This window comes from Poecilia reticulata, chromosome 16, assembly GCF_904066995.2.
Source record: "Poecilia reticulata chromosome 16, P_reticulata-male-v2, whole genome shotgun sequence".
Lineage (NCBI taxonomy): Eukaryota > Metazoa > Chordata > Actinopteri > Cyprinodontiformes > Poeciliidae > Poecilia > Poecilia reticulata.
The window spans coordinates 10786893-10812577 of NC_088845.1; the positions used below are offsets into that span (position 1 = coordinate 10786893).

General features: G+C 38.0%; 1 protein-coding gene across 1 annotated transcript; it reads left to right on the forward strand.

The window, feature by feature from the left end:
* Positions 1-21923: 21923 nt before the first annotated feature.
* LOC103477767 (free fatty acid receptor 2-like) lies at positions 21924-24989 on the forward strand. The gene is made up of 2 exons (XM_008431067.2): positions 21924-22055; positions 23161-24989. Exon 2 carries the CDS (start codon positions 23405-23407, stop codon positions 24440-24442), a length of 1038 nt encoding a protein of 345 aa, XP_008429289.1. The 5' UTR covers positions 21924-22055; positions 23161-23404; the 3' UTR covers positions 24443-24989.
* Positions 24990-25685: the final 696 nt, after the last annotated feature.

The following is a 25685-nucleotide window of genomic DNA, read 5'->3' on the forward strand; positions in this document are numbered from 1 at the left end:
AAACCACCTATTTATTCTGAAGCTCCTCTGAATCACAGAGCTGTCTGCAGCCAGAGTGTATTTCTGCTCACTGTGTGTTCATAGTGATAATTATTCATGGTGCTTGTGTACACAGAGCGCTTGTTCAGATGAATCTTCCTCCTTCGTCTCGTCGTGGAGGTGCAGAGCGTGCGTTTGAATCACGGCTCCATCCGTCTCCCAATCCCCGGCTCCCACTTTTACGTCACCTCTGATGAAAAGTCCTGCTGCTCACTATCGGAGACACTTCACGGTATACTAGCACTGTAATGAGTGAAGATGGAGTGCGTTTGAGTACCTGCACTAGAATAGCTTGGAGCGTTGCCTGCCGGTTCCAGACGAAAGCGGTGATTTATGAAAAGTTTGCTGCAGTTTTACAAATGAAGCCCTTTGTATAATATCCTGTGCTGACTGTCTTTGGAGTGAAGGCTGTTGTTTATGGCCTAAACAATTCAAATGAAATTGCAAGACATTTTGTTGTGAAAAACAACACGGTAAACCTCAGAACCTTATGTGTCGACCTTCTCTGGGGCAATTTGCATGCAAATTTGCTCATGTTGCCCCAGTGCACTGATTTGCTGTGATTTACTCTGACAGCCACAAGTATAGTAAATGTTTACGGATCCCTCTGGAGATAGAAATTAAAGGGAAACATAACTCAAGTACTGTGTAGCAAAATAGGGCTTTTTTTTTGTATCAATGGATTCTGTTTTTTTGTGTGCGTCAAGTGGCAAACATTCGCTACTCAAGTGTGAATAACACCAATGCTGAAGGACCTCAAAAGACAGCAGTGAAAATATTTTAATACTGCGAGACGTCTGCTAAAACCCTCAACTAAAATTAATTTTAAATCACCTCAGCTCTACAGGAGAACACATGTATAAAAATCGGAAGCGATTTTGTAGCTTGGAAACGGTGTAGAAGCAAGAATAAAGCCAACATTGAATTAATTCTCATTTATAATTCAACGCCATGAATTGGCAAAACCAAGATATCTATTTGTGTCAGTGATTGTGGGAATTTTCTTCAACATATGAAATGTTTTTTTTTTTATATATTCTTTTTTTATTATTAAAGAAATGCAATATTTATATATACTGCATATTTGGTTGTCACTCTGTTGCTCTTGTTCAGTTGCATATTGACACAAGCAGCAAATCAGCCAGTCATATCACATCGACTCAAAACAGTCGGGTGTCTAAATGCGATGGAGACGAGTTGCTGAAGTTCAAACTGAGCATCAGAATGAGGAAGAAAGGGGATTTAAGTGACTTTTAACATTGTTGCCAGACAGGCTGGTCGGAGTATTTCAGCAACTGCTGAGCTTGTGGGATTTACACGCACATCCATCTCTGAGGTTCACAGAAAAAAAAGTGCAATGTCTTAAAGATGCCAGAGAAGAATGGTGAGACTGGTTTGAGTTAATAAAAAGGCTGCAGTATCTGGAAAGAAAGCACTACTTCTGGGTTTGCACTATTTTACCTTTTTTTTTTTATTCACAACTGTCATAATTCTTTGCACCACAGATTAAACGTGTTGGAATCATTTCCGCAAAAGATTTTCATCCATATTGACATGATAGCATCACACAGTTTCAGTAGGTTTCTCAGCTGCTCTTCCTTGATGCAAATCTCTGATTGTGCTTTTTTTTTTTTTGCTTTAATCTCCAACCAGTCTGTGCATTCTCCCCTGACGGCTAAAAAAAGCATTTTGTGTCGCTCGCAGACTATTTCCTCCTGTTTGAATGTTCTCATTTAATTCAAGAGATGGTTGCAGGTTGGAGTCGGCCAACAGCGACGCCACTTTCGAAGGCAACTACATCCTCTGTCTTTAACATACTATTTTTTGTGTCTAAAATGTATCTAAAAACAATTAAGTTTTTTGTATGCCCCATTTTTTAGGGAGACAAAATGTCATATTCTACTAGAAAACAAACTTCAGTCATAATTTTGATATATAGTAAAAGAGTAGGATAAAATAGCCCTCATAAGCTCGTGTCTTACTGGAATATTTTTTAAGATAACTTAATTTTTGATTTACCTTTGAGAAAAGTCAAGAAAACCAAAGGAAGCCATCACCACTGGAGCTGCTCCATTTATTCTTCCATTTTGGTTGGCCTTTGGCCAGAAAGATAAGTCTGTGCTGCTTATAGGCTATAAATTGTTCTGTATGAAAGTCTCCACAGTGAAACTACACCCTGAAAGTGAAACAGTGACAGTTTAGGTCTCTTCACCCACCAGGGGGAGCTGTGAGAAAGTTGTCTTGACACCCATTGAGTTTCATTTAGTTCCTTATTTATCAGCATCTGGAGGCCTTGGCCATCTGTTCAACACTAAAGGTGTGCGCTGCAAGCCATAGGCAAAGTTATTTTTATCAGCAGACTGATAAAAAAAATAGAAAAAAAATTATAAAGAAAAAAGCAAGGGGAAAGAAGTGCAACAACAAAACCCTCAGTTGTCACAGGCTTGTTTAAAGGTGAACTGCTGCCTTCAGGGGAACAAATAAACCACAGTTCCTTCAAAGAGTTTTGTTTTCTATCATAATCTTTTGTTGGATCAACTGAGCGCATCGTGTTCTGTTTAATATTTTTAGCATGTTTCACTTTAGATGCAGGCAGACCGTTTTATTCCTTCTCTGCAGTAAAATAAGTCAGAAAAAAAAACGAGTCCTTGTGGGATTTTTAGTGTTTTAAACTCTTTTCAGCTTTGATGAATTCTTATTTCTGCCTTGTGACGTTTTTAAAGATCTCTGAGAAGATGAAATTTAGAACTAGAAGTAGGCAATCATTTTATTTCATGTTAAATGTGCTTGACCTTGAGGCTGTCTACCACAGTGCAAAATGAATCTGCACTTACCCATCACCCCCCCACCCCCACTTCACAAGCTTCTGAAATCCTCTTCTACTAAGTATGTCAGAGAGGCCGAGTATTGTCGTCTAGAACTGAAACCGCAGAGGAGGAGAGTGCAGAAGAAACTCAGGGGGCTGAAAAAAAAAAGCTGATTCTTCGAAGTGAGGGTGAAATGTGTATTTGCAGCAGAAACTCAATACCAGGAAAACAAACAAAAAAAAAAAAAACTTGAGCTGACGCGTGACTCACTAAAAATATATGTGAGCCCAGAATAGCAATGCATGCGGTCTCAGAACGGTGTGCATTTAGTGAAGTGATAGAACATTAGGCGCATGCTGAGTGGACTTATGCTGCTTCTGCTCTGTTTTTAGAAGGGAATTTTATGCCTTTTAGTCAACTCTCTCTCCACTAACTTCTAAGTTGTCATGACTTACAAAAGAAATCACTCAGCGTCCAGTAAATGGAATACAGAAAACGAAACTGATGAATGATGCATTGTCATGAGTTTTTAATTTGGGTCACAGCTGATTTTATCCACCAGCCACACTGACCACATTTCACTTTTATAGCCAAAAAATAAATAAATAATAATAATGATTAAAAAAAAAATCAGAATTTAGCTCCATGAGGCTTTGCCATAACTCTGACCAATTTCTCTCTTCCTGCATATACAGTCTTCCTCACTGCATAATGTTGCCACTGCCATGTTTCACAGTAGGGATATTATGTTCAAGGTGATTCTCAGTGTTATTTTCTGTGTGTGCCACAGTGTTTTGCATGTATTTTTTCTCTTCCTACCTTAGAACTTTCTTCCACATGGTTATTTTATGTTCAAATCACTGAAGATACTGCTGTGAAGTCCGGACCTTGGACCTCACAGCAGCTCATTTTTCAGATATTGTACCTTAAAAAAAAAAAAAAGAAAATCCTTTGTTTTTTTTTCTTACCATTTTACAGTTGTGTGGTACTTTGTGTTGGCCTATCAAACAAAATCCCAATGAAATAGAAGCAGTATGCATACTTTTGCAAGGCACTACATCTGAAAGCTGAGCACAGCCCTCATAAGTATTCAATGCATAACACTACATAGAGTTTAAATATACAACCTAACCTGGAGTAGCAACAAGCGATGATCAATGCAGTACAGTGAACATATGAAAGCTGCTTGAACGAGTTTTTCCTTCTTCACTTTGTTTGAGCTGTTTCCCATCTCGTGCTCATTATTATGGGAGGAGAGGATGAAGAAGATAGAGCTCAGAGAGTTAAGGCCAGCTCTGCTCCTGTGACAGCCGGGTGGAGGTAAGGTGCAGAATATTATAGAGGAAGACTGATTAAACAAGCAAACAACCCTCTGTCCTCCAGCACTTTTACACCTGCAGCTAAAAAAAAAAAAAAAAAGAAAAAAAAAGTTAAATAAACATAATCATAGGGCTGGCAGAGGAGCTGTAAATACCCCGCGGGAAAGGTGGTTTACTCATTTATTGGCTATATTTTCATGCCTCCAACTGGATTGCTTTCTCCTCTTCCCTCATTTATGAGGGATTCATATGTTTATACTGCAAAGCAGGGCAAACGACCAAAACATGTCAAAAATATCTAAAAATCACAAATCATGACATATAGTAGTGGGCTGTCATTTCTTTTGCCACAGAAATCTGTATTCTTACTGTTTTCTGGTCTGTGGTACAGAATATTAAACATTTAGATACATTTACTGTGAAATAAATTTAGCTGGAAAAAACCCCCAATAAAAACAATATATATATATATATATATATAAAAAAAAAAAAATTCCCTTCTCACCCTCCGCGGGTGGTCTATTTCATCCTCTGAGCTCGGGTCCTCTACCAGAGGCCTGGGAGCTTGAGGGTTCTGCACAGTATCTTGGCTGTGCCTAGAACTGCACATTTCTGGACTGAGATGTCTGATGTTGTTCCTGGGATCTGTTTGAGCCACTGCTCCAGTTTGGGGGTGACTGCCCCGAGGGCCCCGATGACCACAGGCACCACTGTGGTCTTCACCTTCCAGGTCTTTTCCAGTTCCTCCCTGAGGCCCTGGTATTTCTCAAATTTCTCATGCTCCTTTTTCCTGATGTTGTAGTCACTTGGTATTGCTACATCCACCACAACGGCTTTCCTCTGTTCTTTATCCACCACCACAATGTCCGGTTGGTTCGCCATTACCATCTATTTATATATATATAAATAGATGGTAATGGCCATTATATATATATATATATATATATATATATATATATATATATATATATATATATATATGAAACCTGTATATCTGCTTTGCTAGAAACTACGAGCAAGCATTTCAGCACAGTCACTCAATGAGCACAGGTGAAGCTGTGAAAGAGTAAAATCAAATCCCTTTTTTAATCTCCTTAGCAGACTGATTGCATAAAGTAATTAGCAACAATTGCCTCCAAAGAAAAGTGAACACCTGCCATCACTTTGCATTGAAATGGCCTCGCAAGGAAGGAAGCTACTGGTAAGAATAATGATTGTTTTTCTTCATCATCAAGAACTTCAAGGTGAAATGAGTTGGAGTGAGGAAGATGTTAATATAACGCCAAAACCACAGCGAGTTGTCTGCTCTTGAGGACCAATGTAGAGCTTGTGCAACAAAGGCCGCGAATTGTTGTGGGCCAATCTGCATGCATGCTGGTGGAAATGGTATTTAGTAATGGCCATGTGAGAATAAGGACAGCAAAAATCCCAACTTATCTTAAAGGAAAACACTGGGGATAGACTGATATGTTACTGGGAATGCACTGCAGCAGAGGACTCGTTTTATTTAGCGAAACCAATTCTGAATGGTTGGGAGGCCTGGAAAATAATTTGTCCAGATAAGGAAAGGTAAGCTGTGCTATCAGTGAAGGATCCTAAAACAATTCCTGTTTGGAGTTGCTTCTTTTCTATGGTAAACAAAACTGCCATAAATAAAGATCAGAATCAGAACATTCAGGCCCAGAAATCCAGTCCCAGTTTGGTGAATATCTGTGTGTATCTTCCATGATGAAGCATTGTGTCCAGTAGAGATTGTTGACATGAGTAATGGGGCTTTTGACTACAGGGCAATAAAACTTGGGGATGTGCTACAACGCAAATAAAAAAGAAATGTTCCTTTTGTTGCATCCTAAATAAGTGTTGCATCTCCAGACATAGGCACAGGATGAACTCTGTGGTGTGTGCAACAATGTAAAAACAACAACAAGCCATTACAGAAGATTGTAGGAAACTGATTACGGTGTAGTTGTCTAATTTGGATGGTATTAGCGATACGTTGTATGCTTTTAGCCCACTAAACTGAAATAAATATTAAATTAATGTTTTCTCAAGTAAGAGAAAAACTCAGTTCTTTAAAGGGTTAAAATCCACACTTGACTAAAGGCCATGACAATTAAAATGAATAAATTAGATTCCTTACAATTCCAAAATAGTCTCATATACATAGTCGCTTCTGAAAGGAAAAACAGAAAACCAAGTTTTATAAAAAAAATAAATAAAAAAAAGAAGGAAAATATAAAGTAAAATGAAGCATGGTGCACCACATTTTGTGAGAAACCAGTGCAATTACACCACACGAAGATTTATTAGGACTTTATCCTGTTTTTTTAAGCCTTAGCATTTCTTCAGCATATCTATAATCAAAGAAATTGAAAAAAAAAAAATCTATAAATGCCGAGGCCACAAACAACATTTGCGTCACTGCCACAACTGCAGATGTATTAAACAGGATGCGTTTTATAGCTGCACTTACTCACATTCCGCTCACATCCTGCTCTGAAAGAAGTGTTTGTGGAAAACTGTTTTTAGACATGCTCTTTTTACAGATGTTTCCTGTTTATTGCACTGATTGCACTCTGGTGTGAACTCCAACATTCACTTTTAATGTAACCCTTCTTTTTGCACACAGAGATCCTAGCCTAATTTTAAAGTTGTCATATCCTGGAGGTTTTTGCATTACAGTTTTTCTGTTTGAGTTTTCACTTTCTTGCTCACCTGTGATCAGCCTGAGTTTTTGTTTGTACTTTTGACCAGTCTATTTTTATATATATTTTTTTTATTTCTTCAGCTTAGTTTTTTTTAAATTTGTGGTTATATTCATGTACCACTATGCTCTCTTACCCCCAGCCTGACTGCCTGGTCCTCTCTCTCACCTGAACCCTGTTACCATTCAGCCACCTGTTCTTTGTCAGTAATCACTCTCTTCTGTTTCTAACTCTGTAGGATATTTCCATCGCATCCTGTCTGTCTGCTTTGGTCTCTTGCTGGTTCCTTTTCACAGGTTTATCATTTAAACACCATGACAAAAGGTTTCATTCAACTTGTGACTGCTGTAAAATTAAGTTTAATTTTATCTTTTACACTCAAAGTAACAAACAAAATGGGCTTTAAATTAATAAAGTTTTTAACTGTAAGGTCAAATCTGTTTCAAATGACAGTTTTTAAAAATTATTTTCATTGATTTATGCATGTCACTGAACAGTGTGGGGATCGTTTGCCTGGGTTATAAGATTATTCTAACATAGTCCCACCATGTCAGATTTCTTCAGCTTTTGCTCATTTGCCACACTTACATGCTTCACGCTAAATAATTACAAAGATAACCTGAGTAAATACTGAATGCAGCTTTCGAAGTCTTTCATGTTAAGCAAAAAAGCGATGCAGAACAACCTGGCCCAAAATGAAAAAGCAATTTCCCCTTTCATAACAAGGCCATTTCTAGAGCTTTGGGACTCCATCGAACCACAGTGAGAACCATTATCCACAAAAGGGTAAAACATGGAAAACATGAACCTTCCCTGGAGTGGCTGGTCTACCAAAATTACAAGCCTGCATCAATGATTAACCCAGGATGTCAAAAAAAAAAAAAGAACCCAGAACAACATCCAAAGCCCTGCAGCAGTCACTTTCCTCAGTAATCATCAGTCATCATCAGTGTTAAGAAAGAGATTGGGCAAAAACTGAAATTAATGAGGGAGTTCGAAGCTGAAAACCAACACTGGCCAGCTCATATTTGCCAAAAAAAACATTTTAATGATTCTTCAGGTCTTTGGGGAAAATATTCTGTGGATTAATGAGGAAACAAAAAAAGAACATCATGTTAGTGTAATGGTCTCGGGTTGCTTGGCTTCTGTATAAGTGGTAGGTCCATGAGGTTTGTGAGAATTTGTGGTTTTTCGACCAGTTAATCATGAAGGACAATGTCTCTGTGACCTTTTATCTGACACACGCTTGAGTTATGTAGCAGATCAATTAACCAAAGTAAATAAGCAAACCCACCTCTAAGTGGCTGGAAAAAGGGTCGAAGGGTCAAAGGCATAACCTTAAACAGGCCATTCATCCACAGAAAACCCTCTAGTCTTGCTGATAAAACAATTCTGCAAAAAAGTGTGTGCCACAATACGTTGATGGGGATTTAAGACTTATTTCCAGTTGTTACTTGACTGTACTACAGGCCACCAAGGGTGGTACAAAAGTTTAGGGGCAACCTAATGTGAAATCAAATTGGTTGCAATAGCTTTTTCCTTCAATAAATGAATCCATCATTTGAAAAATGGAGTTCTAAAATTGTCTGATTGCCTGAAATCTGCACAATAAGGCCATGCAGCATGTTTTACCTGCTCTATGACTGTATTCCATCAAATGATATCGGCAATAATTTTATCTGTGTTAAACCTTCTACAAATTAGTCACAGAGGATAAACTCATCCCAAATACGTTCATTATCAACCGAAAGTCCTCTTATCTGCTCATGCTGTGTGATAAACAGCAATTATAAGTGTTTGAATGCTTCTTGCTAATGCTGAAAAGAAAATACGGGTTTTTATCTTAGATAAAATCACATGGTCAAATACTGACAGCCCGAAAGACTGCACAAAGACATAATAATAATTTTCTGATTGATTTCCGAGGGATATACACTCAAATTTAATTTGAGCTGTTTTCTAACCAGAAAAGTCCTTTTAATGAAGCAGAAAACATTTTAGCTTTTCATACACTCACAGATAATTAGCTGCAATTTGAAAAAGTCTAACTTTGAGAAATTATTCATTTATGTTCTCACCAATAAAAACATCCATCAAACAAGACCCTGCTTTCATTATCTTCCCACTGAGTCCTTCTTGGAAATTACTTTGGTTTCTGATGGACCTTTGTAATTAATTCTGGCATTTAAAATAAAGAACCTGGACAGAAAGTAAATGGTAACGAAAAACAGCATTTGTTACAGACCTTGAGAGTAGCAACCTGTTCCTGCTTATTTTTGCTGAGGTTCATATTATATCTTTGCCTTTAAAATGCCACCGCGCTGCCATGTGACCCCACATAAGGCAGGACTTTGAGGGAGTTAAATGTGACATTTGAAAAAAAAAAAAAAAACTATTAGGCATGGTTCAATTTTATAAAAAAAAAAAAATCCACTATCATGTATTTTCCAATGGCCTTTGATAAGGACAATGTTTTCTAAAAGGTTTGTTGGACTTTGTAGAGAGTGACATTTTGCTGACCTAAAAAGTGCAGCTTGTTCCATCTGTCATCACAGAAAGAGCTGAGTCAGCGCTTCAAAACATTTTGCCAAAAAAACATTTGAATGATTCTTCAGGAATAAGCCTGTACCATAACAAAATGTGAAAGTGAAGTGCTGTGAATACTTTACTGATGCGCTGAAGAAATAGTAATAACTTATTCTTTTATTTATCTGTAAACTCAGCAGCAGCAAGGTCTTATAAATGTACACTAGAATCACAATGACATTTTTATTTGACAAGTGACAACAATTTAGAATAACCAGAGTTTTATGTCCAGATTCTTTTATTTGGGAGATATACATGCTCCCTCCAATCAAAATTCAGATTTTTTTGGGGGGATGGGAAAGACATCTAAAAAAAAAAAGAAATTGAGTGCCTTTGTATTCACCACTCTTGACTCTGTTACATCTAAATAAAATACAGTGCAACTAAGAGTTTTCACATTTAACATATATATCACATATTCTGTGAGGGAAGTTCTGCAGAAAACAGTGAACAAGCAAGCAAGAATGAGGACGGTACAAAAAAAAAACACTGCAGTTTTCTTTACATTGCCATAATATGCTATTTGTGTGTAAAATTTTGAAGAAAGATATTAATTTAATACAATGTGCAATAACCCCGTACTATAACAAAATGTGGTGGTGAAGTGACCGATGCACTGTTCACTTCTCAATGTAACGTAAACATACAGCCACAAATGCCAGGCTTTACATACTCAAAGCATTTTCATATGTTAGAATAGTCAGGTCAAATGCCAGACTTAAATTTAATTAACAATCTGTGGCAAGACTTCAAAATTGACATTCACCGACGCCCTCCATCAAATCTGATTGAGGTTGAACATATTATGCTGTGTGGACAAAGGTCACAATAACTACTCTATATACATTTTGTTAAGCAGATATATTTTTGCTCCAGTTCATAAATCTGTCTCAATCCATACGATGAGCAGAATTTCCTCTCAGAATATTTAACTTCCACACCTTCTCAGCCATTAACTTTTTAATCATATTTTTAAGATTAATGGCAACAGTCAGCTCAAATTGACATACGCATAGAAAACAAATCCCCAACAAAACCATCTTTGTGGACACTGAGTTGTTTTCATGCAGAAAGCTGCTGTGTTCAAAATTAAGTTGCTTTGAAATTATTTTTCAACAATTCATTTTACCTTCAATATACAAAGCAAACCTGATTTCCAAAGCACTTTCTCGTAGGAGCATGTGAGAAATGCTGTTCAAAATAAAACAACAGCAAAATTATATATCTTTATATATATTTTTTAATATATGTATATGTTGTTATGTTTTTGCAAAATGTCCATAGACATATGTGGAGGGCCTACAGCATCATGATAAAACACTAAGATCATATTGTTATTATTATTATACCTAAATCAAATTATATAATCATATATCAAATAAATGTAATTGCTGTTATGAAGGTATACTCACATGCATATAGTAGTTTTAATTTGAAAGGTTTTCCAAAATAACACCACTAATAAGTTCATTTTCATATTTTTAACTTTCTTTAATAAGAATTTTAAAATATCCTTTTATGAAAAGAAATCAAACATTCATTAGTTTTACAGCTACAACTGTGGGTCCATCAGTGACCCAACTGCCCATAAAAATGTTCCAAACACATGTCAAATGTTCCCCACAGCCATCATTACACTTTCATCTCACCTTAATTTGAGTACAGAGCAACCTCCTTTGTATTAAACTGTAAATTACAGAGTTGTAATTTGCTCATCTTTTTCACACTCTGATTAGAGGAGTTGTGAATTTCAAGTTGGACTGACCTCGAAGAATGAGTGCGATTTCTCCGTCTTGTGCCTCTGGTTCAAAAGGAGGCTGCTTTTATCTCACCAAACACCCGTTGCTTGATGAAATCAATGATTTAGCTCCTTTTTTGTCTCCATAATTAGATGCATTTTAAGAGCAAAGCTTTTTGATCTTTCTAGACATTTTTCATCTTCAGGAGGTGATATCATTCATTTTTTAGACAAACTCTGCTGAGCTGAGAGCTTAATGGCCTCTCCTCGGCCTGGTTGTGGAGCAGTTCATTTAATTCAGGTAAAACATCTAACATATAGGACATTGGGACTGAAGAAACTGAGTTGCCCATGCCTGATTCAATTAAATTCAAATTTAATTAATGCTTTGTTTTTTCCTCATGGAAATTAAATGAGATCTTAACTCACATCATCCAAAGAGTCTTCAAAGAGTCGTTATGGATGGTGATGCAGAAACGATCTGTGGTAGCAGTCAGCCTCGCAACAAATCTGATGAGGCTTCTGACTGAAGGCTGTTGCTGTTTGACCGTCTCATGGCAGTCATGACATGCTAACAGACAATATTTTGCAGTAACATGTACTGGATGATGCCAAGCACTGCTAATCCAGATCATTTGCTTTTGCTGCACCTTTTTGAATATGTCTGGACAGAGAGACGGTGGTGTCAGGGACAGGATTCTTGCCCAGTATTGGATCAATGAAAGCAATGGTTTGAACTTCCTCCTACTCTCTCAGCTCTTTAGTCCTGCTCTGCATCTGTGAAGCTTTCTTTTCAACTCCTCTGTCATATGTGGCTGCAGTTCTACTATTATTTGAGCTTTTGAGATGCTAATCAGCTGCTGCCAGTTGTAAAAACAATGTCTTGCTGCCATGGTTACACATCATAACAACTGTCAGATAATAGAAAAAGGTATTTGTAAGAATTTACAACAGAAGGAATAGTTGAATTTAAGTCCATCAAAAAGTCACTTTCAGCCATTTTGTCATGCAAATCTCAATATGTTGTATGTGGCCTTTTTTTTTTGACAGCCAAACACAAGGTATTGATAATGAAATAGAAGAATGCATGTTTTTTTTTTGTTTCTTTACATATAAGATAAGAAAAGGTGTGGCATGTTTTTGCTTTCAGCCAACTTGAATTAATACCTCCAGATGTCTCTACAGGTTTGGCACAGGATAATTGTATCCCCATTCAATGAAAAAAAAAAAAAAAAATCCTAAGTTCCAACAGATATAAATTAATTAGTAATTAATCTCAAAACACTTTACAAAACAAACTGATTTACATTTTACACGTAAATACTGATCAGTCCAATGCAATAACGTCGACAAATTCAAACGTGCTCATAGTTATCATTCAGACAAGTTTGGATTATTATATGGTGAGAAAAAAACCCCCTCTGATTTGATTGAATCGTTGACTTTGGAGTAATTTTTCTGCATGGATGATGGTGACAGTAGAAAGACACGACTCCCTACAGATCAGACTGAGAGTAGACCATCTACTAACATTCCTCTTTGCAAAGCAGTTTTACCGTAGATTTTCAACAAGATCTAGACCAGTGTTTCTCAACCCTGGTCCTCACTGCCCCCCTGTCCTGCATGTTTTAGGTGTTTCCCTTCTGCCACACACCTGAATTGCATCTCTGGGTGATTAACAGGCCTCTGCAGTACTTGATGGTCATGCAATCATTTGAATCAGATGTTCTGGAATAGAGGCACATCTAAAACATGCAGAGCAGGGGGGCGGTGAGGACCAGGTTTGAGAAACACTGATCTAGACTTTGACTGGGCCATGTAAACACATGAACATGCTATGTATTGTAGCTCTGGCTGCATGTTTCGGGTTGTTGCCCTTCTGGAAAATGAACCTCCATCCCAGTGTCAAGTTCTTTGAAACCTCTAGACGGGTTTCTTCCTGGATCGCCCTTTGTTTATGTCTATCCCATGAACTCTGAGCCATTTTCCTGTCACTGCTTGTGACCACAGCATCTTCTTCGTTCCGTTTCCTCCAATCTATAAACTAAAATGTTTAATTTTCTTTTTCCTTCCAAAAATGTATTGCCGTTTCCACTCTTTTACAAGAGGCAACATCTGTGCAGTTTTCATCCAATAGTTCTGTCCACAGATTCTCCCACCTAAACTGAAATGCTGCAGCTCCTCCTGCTTCTCTGATTAGCATTCTCAGACAAGTCTTTGAGTCTTGATAGGTTTTCATACTCCTTCCATTTTCACATGATTGATTACGCAGGGCTCTTTGAGCCTGGGACATTGTTCTATAATCTATTTCCTCTTTAACATTTCTCTCCAAGCTTAGCCCCGACCAGCTGTGTCCGTTGGTCTACAGGATTTCTCTGATAAGCTTCTGAGGTCTTCACATTAGTGGATGTAATGTAACGCAATGAGAACAATTTTAAATCTTTTTGCTATAGATGAGTATTTCTAAGTTTCTGGGTCATTGTGAACTGTGTATGTTTTGAAAGGATATTTTCTTTCAAGACTCAAACCAAACTACCATCCCCCCCCAAAAAAACAAAACAAAACAAAAACAAATAGGTTAGCCTGTGTTAGTCCTGATGGTGTACTTTCAGAAACACGCATGATCAAATAAACCCACATCTGCACCCATTGTACCTTTGTGTGGCTTACGCTTTGTTCTCTTTCCTCAAACTGTCATAGTTTCTGTGTTCACAAGAGAACATAATTACTGCAATAGTGTTTGCACATATCTGGCATTTCAAAATGAGTCTGTTGGAGAATTTCCTTTTGGTGTTTCTGTATAAAAGGTATTGATCTGATCATTATGAATGCGATTACTTGAAATGGGAGGGGAGCCAAGGTCTGAAAATCAATTTTGTCTCTGTGGCCCTTAAGTGTTTTCTATTTTTACGCCCAGTTTTCTCCCCTGTCCTGTTTCTTGGACTCGGGTCATTCTAGATAAGGCTGCCAGCGGAATGCGGAGGATTATCTTTTTAACATGGCAAGCTTTATTTCATTAATGTGTCACTGGGAATGGAATCAGCCCAAGCCATGTTGGCCACAAAATCACTCTTCAAATAGCAACACGGTAGCTTAGCTCCGACTGAACTCTTCTGTTGGGTTGAGAGAATTATGTTGTCATTCTCTTCCCTCCACCACAAACATAAGGGAGCTTATAGGTTCATGCTCTGGGTATTAACAGAGGGATTAGTGAAGCAAGCTTCTGGGATGCTCCAGTCTGTGATGCACAGAGCAGCAAGCTCTTAATTGTTGAGATATCTCCTTGATGTAACACAATGAAGTTTTTATTTCAAACGCCCCGGAACAAGATGGCAGCAGATTTTAGATGCATTCTTGCTTTCTGTGGGAGACCCAACATGATGTGTGGGGAGGAAGTGTCTTCCTTCAGACAGCGATTATTCCTCTATAATCTGAACCGCAACTCCGTGCGACGATAAGAAGCTGTGAATTCTGCGAGATGTGGGTCAGATAAACTGTGAAGCCGGACGAATTAACATCATGACGTAGCAATAGACTTAATTAAAACACTTCATAGATGAAGACAGAACAACTACAATGAGCAGGAGACAGTTTGAGGTGCGATCCCCTTGTGGTGGGTGAAGGATGTGACACGTTAAGTCAACAAAAAGAGTGTTTCTTCAAGCAAACAAATATTGTTAAAGCTAACATGAAACAATAACAGAGTCCATCGTCAGTAGCAGAAGATCAGATTGCAAAGGTTTGGCCTCTACCCATCCCGTATTGCACCCGCCATCTTTGACCCTGATGTGGTGGTTGTTACATTGTACTTTCTGATTTACAAGCTGGTATCTCTGAGCATCTAGCAGTTCAGTTTCTCACCGAAACTCTTCCTGCACGCATTGTTCATTGATAGTGCCTTGACAGAGGAGAGAGTTGCTAATAGCATGTACATCTGTGCAGCTGCAACAGTGCTGATGATAGAAAGCAGACTTGTTCCTCTTCTCTTCACCTCATAAAGTGTGCATTTCCAATTTTGATTCACAAAACCACAGAGCAGTTTTCTTTTCCGCTCCCAGGCAACTTTAAAAAGCTCTGACAAAGTGAAGACTTCAGTCAGGACTGAGGAATATTTTTGCTTTTATTTGCATTCTAGACGTGTAGAATAAAGCATCACCAGTGAACGCAGGAGCTAAATTAGGTCGTCAGCTCTAGTTATATTTTTAAAGGTACAGATACATAAGACGGCTGTATAACAATAAGAAACATTAATGAAGCAAAATCCAGCTGTACCTTTTCGATTCCCTTCTGACCTACGTTAAATATGAAATGCAATAACAGAAAAAAACAAATCTTCTTCGCTGACTTTTCATTTATTTTCTTAATCTAAAAACTATTTTTAAGCTAAGAGCATTTTTATTTTCACATTTCACAAATGGAAAGATTTGAGATTTGAATCACGTTGGCTCCTTACCACCGTAACTTTCAACAAAAATAAATGGAAATCTGATCAGAGCATCTTTACAGCGTCAGCCGAGCTGAGTGAGGCACGTAAGAAAATGTTTCACGTTGCATGTGCTGGTGGTTACCTCAGCAGAGAATTTCTTCTAACTTTATTTCCTTCTCCTTTCTCCGAAGAGCTCAGGAAGCTTAGAGTTTTTTTTAATTTTATTTTATTCTTACTATTTACAGTAAATGAAGAAGTTAAAGCACACACAGTATTTCCCACTTTATCCCACCGCGCAATCATCTCCAAACCCTTCTAGTTGCTTCTCAAACAGATGCTGATAACGCAGCAGAGCCACTCTCGTCTATACAGCAGCATGTTTGTGCTCTTCAACAACACAAGCCCTCTCACTCTCTGCTCTTAGCAGCCATGGCAATTGGACTCGAAACTGGCCTTTTCTATTGGGCGCAGAGAAATAGATGCAGGATCTATTTTTTAGCTGCTGTAGATTTTATTAAATATTTGGTAACACTTTATTTGAAGGGGTGTGCATAAGACTGACATGACACTGTCATAAACGTGACATAACATCTGTCATGAACATAAAGAAGTCTTTATGAATGTTTATGACAGTTGTCATGAAGTGTCATTTGGTAAATAATGACACTTTTAATGCAAAGTTGCTCTAAAAGTTGTATTAAAAGTCCATTAAAAATGACAACTTTGCATGATTTTGTAAATTATGACAATTTAATGCAAAGTTGGCATTTTTAATGTACATTCGATGCAACTTTTAGAGCAACGTTGCATTAAAAGTGTCATTAAAATATAATCTCTAAACAGCCACATTTGTTTTGAGAAAATAAAGTAGGAATTTTCAAAATAAACGTTTTGGACAAAACCAAAAACACATGCAGTCTTTTTTATTAATTATTTTAATGCGAGTATCTTGTGGTTTTCATCAATACAGTCACACACCATTACTTTCTACCCATTGCTTTTGTAATGCATGATTGTATTGGTGCTGCTCCAGTGACCACACAGAGTGCTGCTCTGATGACTCTTTTCTGTGAACCTCAGCAACACTTTTGAACCATGTCCTTGTTCTATTTTCTACGCTCTGTCACAAATATCATTTCATTGCATCAGCTACGACCAGCTATGTTGTGGACGCCTCGGGTTTTTGATGCTGCTGTCCATAGCCTGTGTTCAACCGAACCAGATCTAATGGAAAAGTGTTTATTTTTCTTAGACAGTCGTCTGCAGCAGCTGGCTGGATGCTAAATCTTTAATATTGTACAGGTATGAGTAAATAAAAACGCCTGTGACATGGTTTGGCCTTTTTATTTACAGAGGTTGTGTTCGTTTGTGTCTTGTTACAAGCACAAATTTCGATGGGATTTTATGTCATAGACCAACACAAAATAGTGCGTATTTGTGAAGTGGGATGAACTCATGCCAACTCCGTATAGCTGCAGAGACTCACCACAGATCAGATGGGACAATTTGTTAACACAAGAATTTATTTCTCACTTTACAAATCTGGCATTTATGTTCAGAATGACAAAAAGCAAGCAGTTGTAAAAAAAATAAAAATAAAATAAACATAAGAAACCTTGTTTAAGGTCTGAGGGGAACATGGCAAGCATGTGGAACAATGACACTTTGTGACAAAAGTTTACATTTTGGTCTACGTGCAAAAAGCTGCAGGGAGGAAAGTTACCATTGCATCTGACCGTTAACACCCCATCTACACTGTGAAACAAAGCAGCGTCATGAGGAGAGGCCACTTTTTTTTTAGCACAGACAGGAAGAATGACCCAGTCTAAGTACAAATCACCATCCAGTTGAGCACCTTTGGCAGCTCTTAAAAATTGATGTTAATATACAGTTTTTATTCAATCTGACTGAAACTGAGCAAACTAGCAGCTAACGGGCAAATGGTTCAAACTCAACAACCTTTACTAGAATCATGCACTTCTTCATGTTGGCTCAAGGTGTAAAGTCCCAATATCAAACACTGAAATGTATGACATTTATGTAACAAAGTGTGAAAATGAGAAGGAGTATGATGCACTATTTCTGATGCAGCTACTGCACTATTAAACACCCATGACCTCTTTAAATAGTGTCAATGTTCTGATTTTGAAACTGTGGTGACAAGTGAAGACCTGGAACTACCACAATAAAGATCTGAGTCAACAGTCAACTTTTTAATTTTTTTACAGAGGCCATCTAGAACAACAGAGCTAGAAGTTACTCTTTTATAACATGACTTTTTCTTTAGGTTTTAATGCTGAAAGTTTTGAATTTCATCCTCACTTCTAAAATTTGCAAAAGAAAAGACAGGGACAGATGTCCAACTTGTCATTCTGTAACATACAGTAGGTGTTACGTATGGATACATAAGAAAAAGCACAATGCAGCACAGTTCTTGCTATTGCCTCACAGACCACACGTGTGTCATCATGAATTGTTTTCATAATGCTCTATTAATTTGGTTTCCACAGATTATACCTCAGACTGTTGCACAGTGGAAAATTACATTTGTATCTCGGAAATTTGTATAGTCTTCTAAACCTGTCAGGTAGAGAGCAGGTCAAAACTGTGGCTTTCACTCACATTCAGGCTGACAGAGTCCATTTAAACACAAGCTTTAATAAGCAGATTTTAAAGTAACTATAAGAAGTCAAATGTATCATGCCAGGTGGCAAAAAGTTTGCTATATAAGGAATCTCAGCTGAATGTATTGGGTCACCGATTTTAGGGCAAATCAAATACAGAGCATCCATGTGGTGACGGCAGAAAGAAAAAAAACATCCATTTTAATATGAAAAAGCCTCCAGCAAAAATATTTATGTTTTTAACCACGCAACATTGCGTTTCCATCTTAATTTGCAATTGCTTTCTCAAACCACACCTGCAGATGAAAATAACGGCTGAGTCTGCTGTGCGTCACCATAAGCGCTTTGTAACACTATAAATACACCTTTAAAAACTTTCTCCCATGCAAACACACACACACACAAGCATACACACCCCTACACACACCCCCCTCCCCCCCCACACACATGCTAGATGGGAAGAATAATAGTGGAGACTAGTTTTTGTCAATGTGATTAGTTGGCCATAGTAAACAAAAAGTGAATCTGAATTCTTCTGGTCAGACAGACATCTTCCCTCATGAATCCAACTCATATGGACTTCAATCTGACAAAGATTAGACAGAGGTAGAGGTCCAGCTACAAGAGTTTCAGCCTCATGTACTGGATCAGAAAATTACAGAAAATGTACCAGCCATGATGGATTCCAACCGTCAGCTGAGGCTGAATTCAATGATGACTGGGACAGTGATTGGCTCCTGAGCTTACACTCCTATTTTCAGTCCTGTTTAAGGTTTGGCATTTGACAGATTTTCACATATTTAACTGCGAACAATTGTAAATGTTGTATTCTGCCAGCTTTACTATATGTGCCCAGCCAGTTCAGCAGTCATAAAAAGGATATACAAATCCAACATAATATACATTAATCCTCTTGGAATGTGCGTAAACAGAGCTGAGACTTAATCGCGTGATTTGTGCATAACAAAACTGGGTGCTGTGTTTCAAATATTCCCTTGTTCACTCGCTGCAACGAAGCTCACTCCTTGTTTCAATTAGTAGCAAAACCTTTGAATCATGTTTAACAGCTGCAGACACGATGGGGCTGACTGGATGAAATACACGCCTCATCCAGCTGTCTGTTTGCCCATGATTCTCGGTAGTTATCGTTGATGATGCAGCAGTTACAGGAGTTTGATTGATTTTAAAGCCTACTGTGACGTCTGACTTTCCATAAATTGCTGTTAATGAAAACCTGTTGAGCCCAAGATCAACTCTTTGCAGCAGTTATTTAGGAGTAAGCTTTAAACATTTTTAACCTCACTTACCAACTGACTCAACTTTTGTATATTGAGAAAGGAAACTAGGGTTTTCATAAAACCTTATTTTTCACAGCACCCTATGCTTTAAAGAGCTTAGATAAGTTCAGGTAAACATATAATTCCTGGTGTCTTATGAAGATCATCACACTTTTTCCTTCATTTAACAACTGACCAACATAATTCTTCAAGTTGGAGTCTGATGACTTCATTCTTTCACCCAGGTGTGTTGAAGCAGAGACACATCTAGAAGTTGCAGGAGACTGACCTTTGAAGACTGGATTTGAAGACCCCTTTATCTGGACTTTACACATAGACTCTCAATTTATTTTTATTTTTTTGTTTTTTTCACTCACATTTTAACCCCACAGACGAAAATTTAGAATTTGACCTTTCAAATACAGTGTTGTAACCCATCACAGATTAAAAAAAAAAAAAAAAAAATCCTCTTCTAATTTTTTCTGTTTATACACATTCAGATGCTGAAGATCAAACACATTTGAATATCAAAGACAACCTGAGAAAATACAAAATGCGGCTTTCTCTTGATCACTTGACTAAAAAAATGATTCAAGCTACTTGAACAATAATTTTCCACTCGTCTGATTAATTAAATATCAACCTATTGACCGTGTGATGCTTATAGTGGCTCACATGATGTGATCTGGATGAGTTGTGGATAGACTTTTGGAGTATTTGGCTGGCCAGCCACTCCTGGCCTGGTTTCTCAATGCTCCATCTTGTCCGTTTGTGGATTAACTGTGTTTTCCCACTGAGGTTCATTGAAGCACCAAAACCTTAGAAATTACAATTTTTTTAAATTATCAATGTGACAAAAAAGAAGCAGAACACAAAATAACTCTGTAGGGGGCGAATAATTTTTATAAAAAATTTTTTTTAACAATGCTCTTTGTATATAATATTCAAATTATTGGGTACATTTAAATTGGTTCATACACTACAAAATGATGGATTTAAACTTTATTGCACATAATGAACTAAATATTTCCACAGTAGCGATCATTTTAATTAAAAAATAATGTTCTGACTCAGACGGCATTTAAAAAGATAAGAAAATGTTAAAGTGCAAAGCGACACCCTGTATGCAAATCCTTTCTGATTTGTGCTTCTGCCTCGTGCCGAGAGCTCAAATTGTTTCTACTTTCTCAAGCAGTCTTGTAAGACGATGATGAAATACCGCACAGCATCACAACTGAGACGCTGCTGGTCAGACGATGTCTCTAAAATTCTCTGATGTCACTCTGTAAAAACACGTCTTACAGTGTTACAAAGACGCTTGCATAATCTACCATGTCCAGGATTGTGCGAGGAATGCTAAAACTGAGACATAAACACAGTTTCTGTTTTTGTGGGGTTTTTTTTTAACTCTGTTTTTACAGAGTTTTTTTTACTCTGTAAAAAAACAGCATAAAGAGGGTTTAAGAAAAAAAAAAAAAAGATCAATAGCTGCACCTGGAAGTGAGTGACAAAGCTAAAAAGGATTATTAGATAGGTCTGGCAAAACACCTGAAACTCGCCCTCACAAGTCAAGTGTTTAAAGAATTACTTTAAGTGAAACCAACTCAGTGATTGCATACATTTAGCAACATCAAAAGGACTCCATACTCCTTTGAGTCATAATAACTTCAAAAGCCTGCGTAGGTGACTTTGTAAAAATTAACCAGGGCTATCTTCGCTTCCTCTATCACCTACTCAAGACAAATCTGACCTGCTGGCTCCAATTTTAAATACATTCACAGACAGTCTATGATTTCTGACATGACTGAGAGTTATTCGAGAATAGATTATTAACCATTCCTCTAAATGTAAGCTTAAGTTCACGTTAATTTGGTTTATTTACTTTTCTTTTTATCACACGACATTACAAGCCTCTATTTGACACGTGTTGTTGCAGGGAGGGACATCTCTTTTACAGATCACCTCATTCACCTGCGTCACGTGACAACATGAACTACTAGACACGATTTAACTGTCTGGAATAAAAAAGGACTGCAGAGACTGTCTGTGACTGTCATAGAGGGGAAAAGGCCAGTTGTTACCAGGGAAACTATGTTTGGCGAATGTGGGGGATAAACTGTGGCGGTGTCTCACTAATAATAATTTCTATTATCAGTGCTGAATGTTTAGATTATCATGTAAATAAGGGGTTGTGCCAGACGGAGGCAGATTGGATTTGAAGGCTGGTGAATGGAAAATATCAAACAGAACAGCTGAGTGTGTCTGCAGTGGAGGTAAGCCCCTGTTACCTGTGTTATTTCTTTAGAATTGAAAGCTTGTGGAGATAGAACACGTAAACTGTGAGGGGGGAGAAAAAACCCATCGCATAAAGAGGAAGTCTTCTTCAGGTTACTTTAGTTAGTGTTACTTCTTTTGTTTCGTCACAAGTCTAGGAAGGAAGTAAACAGTACTTCCTCTTGCTGCCCTACTAAATAAGAGGTGAGATTCAGCTGCTCAAGTAAACATTTGAAACGATACAACCATTTACAGAAGAGGTAAGAAATATATAGTTTTTATTTTAAAACGTTTTTGTAATTTTTTTATTTCTTTTAGGAGTATAGAAATCAGTGCTTGATTTTCTTTAGAATCAAGTATTTCTACAGATTTTTGCTGATATTTAAAAAATCTACAGCGTCATTTGAACTCATTTACTGCAGTCCATGTCTCAGGTTATCTGCACTTGTTGACTTAATTTTTAACTTAGGCTCTTAGTTGGATAAATAATTATTTCTATGATCAAATTTAGGCACAAAACCTTCCTTTTCAGATTAATTTGGTTTTATTTATTTAACCAGACTGACTTAAACGGTGTTCATAATTTATTTGAAGGTTTTTACATTTTAAGAGACATTTTTCTTTCAAACAACATTGCTCAAAAGAAAAATGCTTCCCAAACTAAAATTAGCTTAACAACAGTGGGGTGGTGGTTCATATATTAATTGGGAGTACAGTGATCCACGTACCGATGCCTCCTGTAGGTCACACAAGGAACACATCGTGTCACAGCAAAAAATGTGTGTCAAGTATTATTTGACCTAATTGTGAAGGCAATGAGTATGACCGTGACTTTGTTGAACTAAAACACATTCATGCTTAATTTTTTACAAATAATTAGAAAATAATAAAACTTCTGATTTCACTGACCTTTAGGGTTGTTGTAATTTAATTTCTTAAAAGATTTACGAACTAGTCCACCTATGAAAAAAAAAAGCAAGATAAAAACTTACCTTATTATTGAGACATGTTGAACTGAAATTTAAGTGTCAAAATTTAGTGGAAAAATTAGCTTAAAATCGCCACTGGTTTTAGCTGTCGTACAGTCCCTGTAGTAAAACACGATCCAAATAATAATGATTTAGGTTTATCCCCGTCTACAAAATGTCCCAGAACTGCAATCAGTTCTGATTTATTATTAAAAGTGTCATAATAGTAATACAAAGGAATATGGATTTGGTTTTTCTCTGTGTGTTTTTGCCTAAAAGTAAACATATAATCCTCATTATAGCTGAATAAAAGCAAAGCAGTAAAGGACTTGTATGGTGAAGTACTTTGTCGAACAGATGATTAATCACTTTCTACTCTCTTATCTCTTATCATCAGAACTCAGACCTCAAGGAAAAGATGAGCGTCAGGTTACTGATGAAGACAGTGAAGCCGTCTTGTCCTGTCGCGTTGTTTCCAGGCCACTGACCGAATAAAAAGCCGTTGTGTTCTTTGCTTTGGACTGCCTGACAGATCAAACATTCCTGTGCAGTGGCCCATTTGTCCTCAGAGTCAGAGTCAAGGATATAATGTGACACATCTCAATCCCTGACACTTGTGCGAGAATAAATCTGAAGACAACATGCAGGAGTGCCACACTGGGCTGTGTCTGTCTGTCTACATCATCACCTTTGTGCTGGGCTTCCCCACCAATGTCCTGGCCTTCTACACCTTTTGGAAGAAAGTGAAGCAAAAGCCCACACCTATCGACATCCTTCTGCTCAACCTGACCATCTCTGACCTCCTCTTCCTCCTGTTTTTGCCTTTCAAGATGCAGGAAGCCGTGGACGACCAGAAGTGGAACCTGCCCTATGCCCTCTGCCCACTGTCTGGCTTTGTTTTCTACATGACCATTTACAGCAGCACTTTCTTCCTCACTGCCGTCAGTGTGGAGCGGTACTTGGGCGTCGCTTTCCCAATCAAGCACACCCTGAAGCGTCGACCCATTTATGCTGTCGCCGCCAGCATCTTCTTCTGGATCTTCTGCTTCCTCCACCTGAGCATTGTATTCATAGTGCCATTTATTGGACAAGAAGGTGGAGAAAATTCCACCTTCACCATCCCTGAAATCAGGAAGGATGTGTGTTATGAAAATTTTACTGATGCCCAACTGAAGGTCCTCCTGCCTGTGCGTTTGGAGCTCTGCATAGTGCTTTTCTGCATCCCCTTCCTCATTTCCAGCTACTGCTACATCAACTTCATCAGGATTCTGTCCAAGCTGCACCACATCGACCGCCGCCGCCGCCTGCGGGCCATCGGCATGGCACTGGGGACACTAGTCGTCTTCGCCTTGTGCTTCGGCCCCTACAACGTCTCACACATTGTGGGCTTCGTCATGGAGAAGAGTCCCGATTGGAGAGACAAAGCATTGCTGTGCAGCACCTTCAACGCCTGTCTGGACCCTTTTATTTTCTACTTCTCCTCCTCTGCTGTGAGAGGAACTGTCGACAAATTGAAGCAAGGGGTTAAAAGTCGCCTCTGCAGGTGCATGTCCTGTCACATGCTCCAGGACTTGTGTGGGGGAGCTAACAAGACTGAGAAAGATAAGGAACACAAACAACAGGAGATCAATGCTATCACAACTGACAGGAAGAGGACTGGGAGCAGCAGCCTCAACTAATTTTTTCATCTCTGCAAGCAGGAAATTAATACCGCGTTTATGTTTTTACCCGTGTGAAATGACTTGGCTGTGTATACTGTGGCGGGATTTGTTTGACTCACTGATGAACTTGCGATGTGAGGCGCCCTTTTGTTTGCCTGAGCAAGCCGCAGCAATTTTTAAAGGCAGCGTAGTGTGTAAAGCTGCAGAGACAGGCCTGCTTTGAACTGTCACATGAAATAAAAAAAGCATTTCTTGCATTAAGTAGCGGGGTTTCATAATAACACCCATAATGCAATGGGGTGTTGTGCAGACGTGGCACAGGGATTGCGCAGCACTAAGCAATAGCTTCAACTGTTACTTCCTTGCGATAAGATATGGGCTTGTTGTTTTTTTTTGATTGCTTACTTCCATTTGTAGTCAATAGAGAGATATTGTCACTTTGGGCTCATTGTATTTCAGACTTTGGTGATGTTTTTATGTGGATTATACATTATATTTTTACAGTGTACTTCAAACATAAACATTATTTTTCATACATGAATCATATAAAAAGAATTTTAAGTAATTATGACTCAGAGTGTTTTGTAAAAAGATCAGTCGTGTAAAGCTGATGCGTACGCATGAGAGAGAGAGCGAGAGAAAACCAAACTTGATGAGAAGAGGAAGAGGACAGGTTTCTGTATAAACAGAATTTCCATTTATGAATCACACAATGATTTGTTTGAGTAATTAATAACCATTCAGTAAACAGGAGGAAGAAAGAAAGCCACTGTGTGTGCATGAGGAAGTACACATAACGAGTGATTTGGTTTGAAAGAAGCAAAAGCATGACAGCTGATTGTACCCACTGCATCTCCATCAGATCAGCCACGTCACATAAAATTGTGTATTTTTCTATTTATAAACTTAGAGAAAACAATGATTAATGCGAACACCCAAAACTCTTATAAGTTGATAAAACAGCCTGTGTTTGACGTCACTAATCTGCTTCTAGACGGTTCTCCATATTGTGTTCACATTCTCTGGCACTAGTTCTTCTGTTTTTTGTGGTCAGAGTCATATTTATAGATCACACAACATGTGAATCAACAGATCCACCACATGTTCCAAATAGAAACAATTCTCTGACATAAGCAAAATGTTGGCATAGGCAGTAATCCTGTTTGGTGAGGATTAGAACAGTATGGAGGTTGAGCTAATCACTATATCTGCTTGACAGGTGGATGACGAAATTGTGCATTTTGACTCATAAATGCTGCAG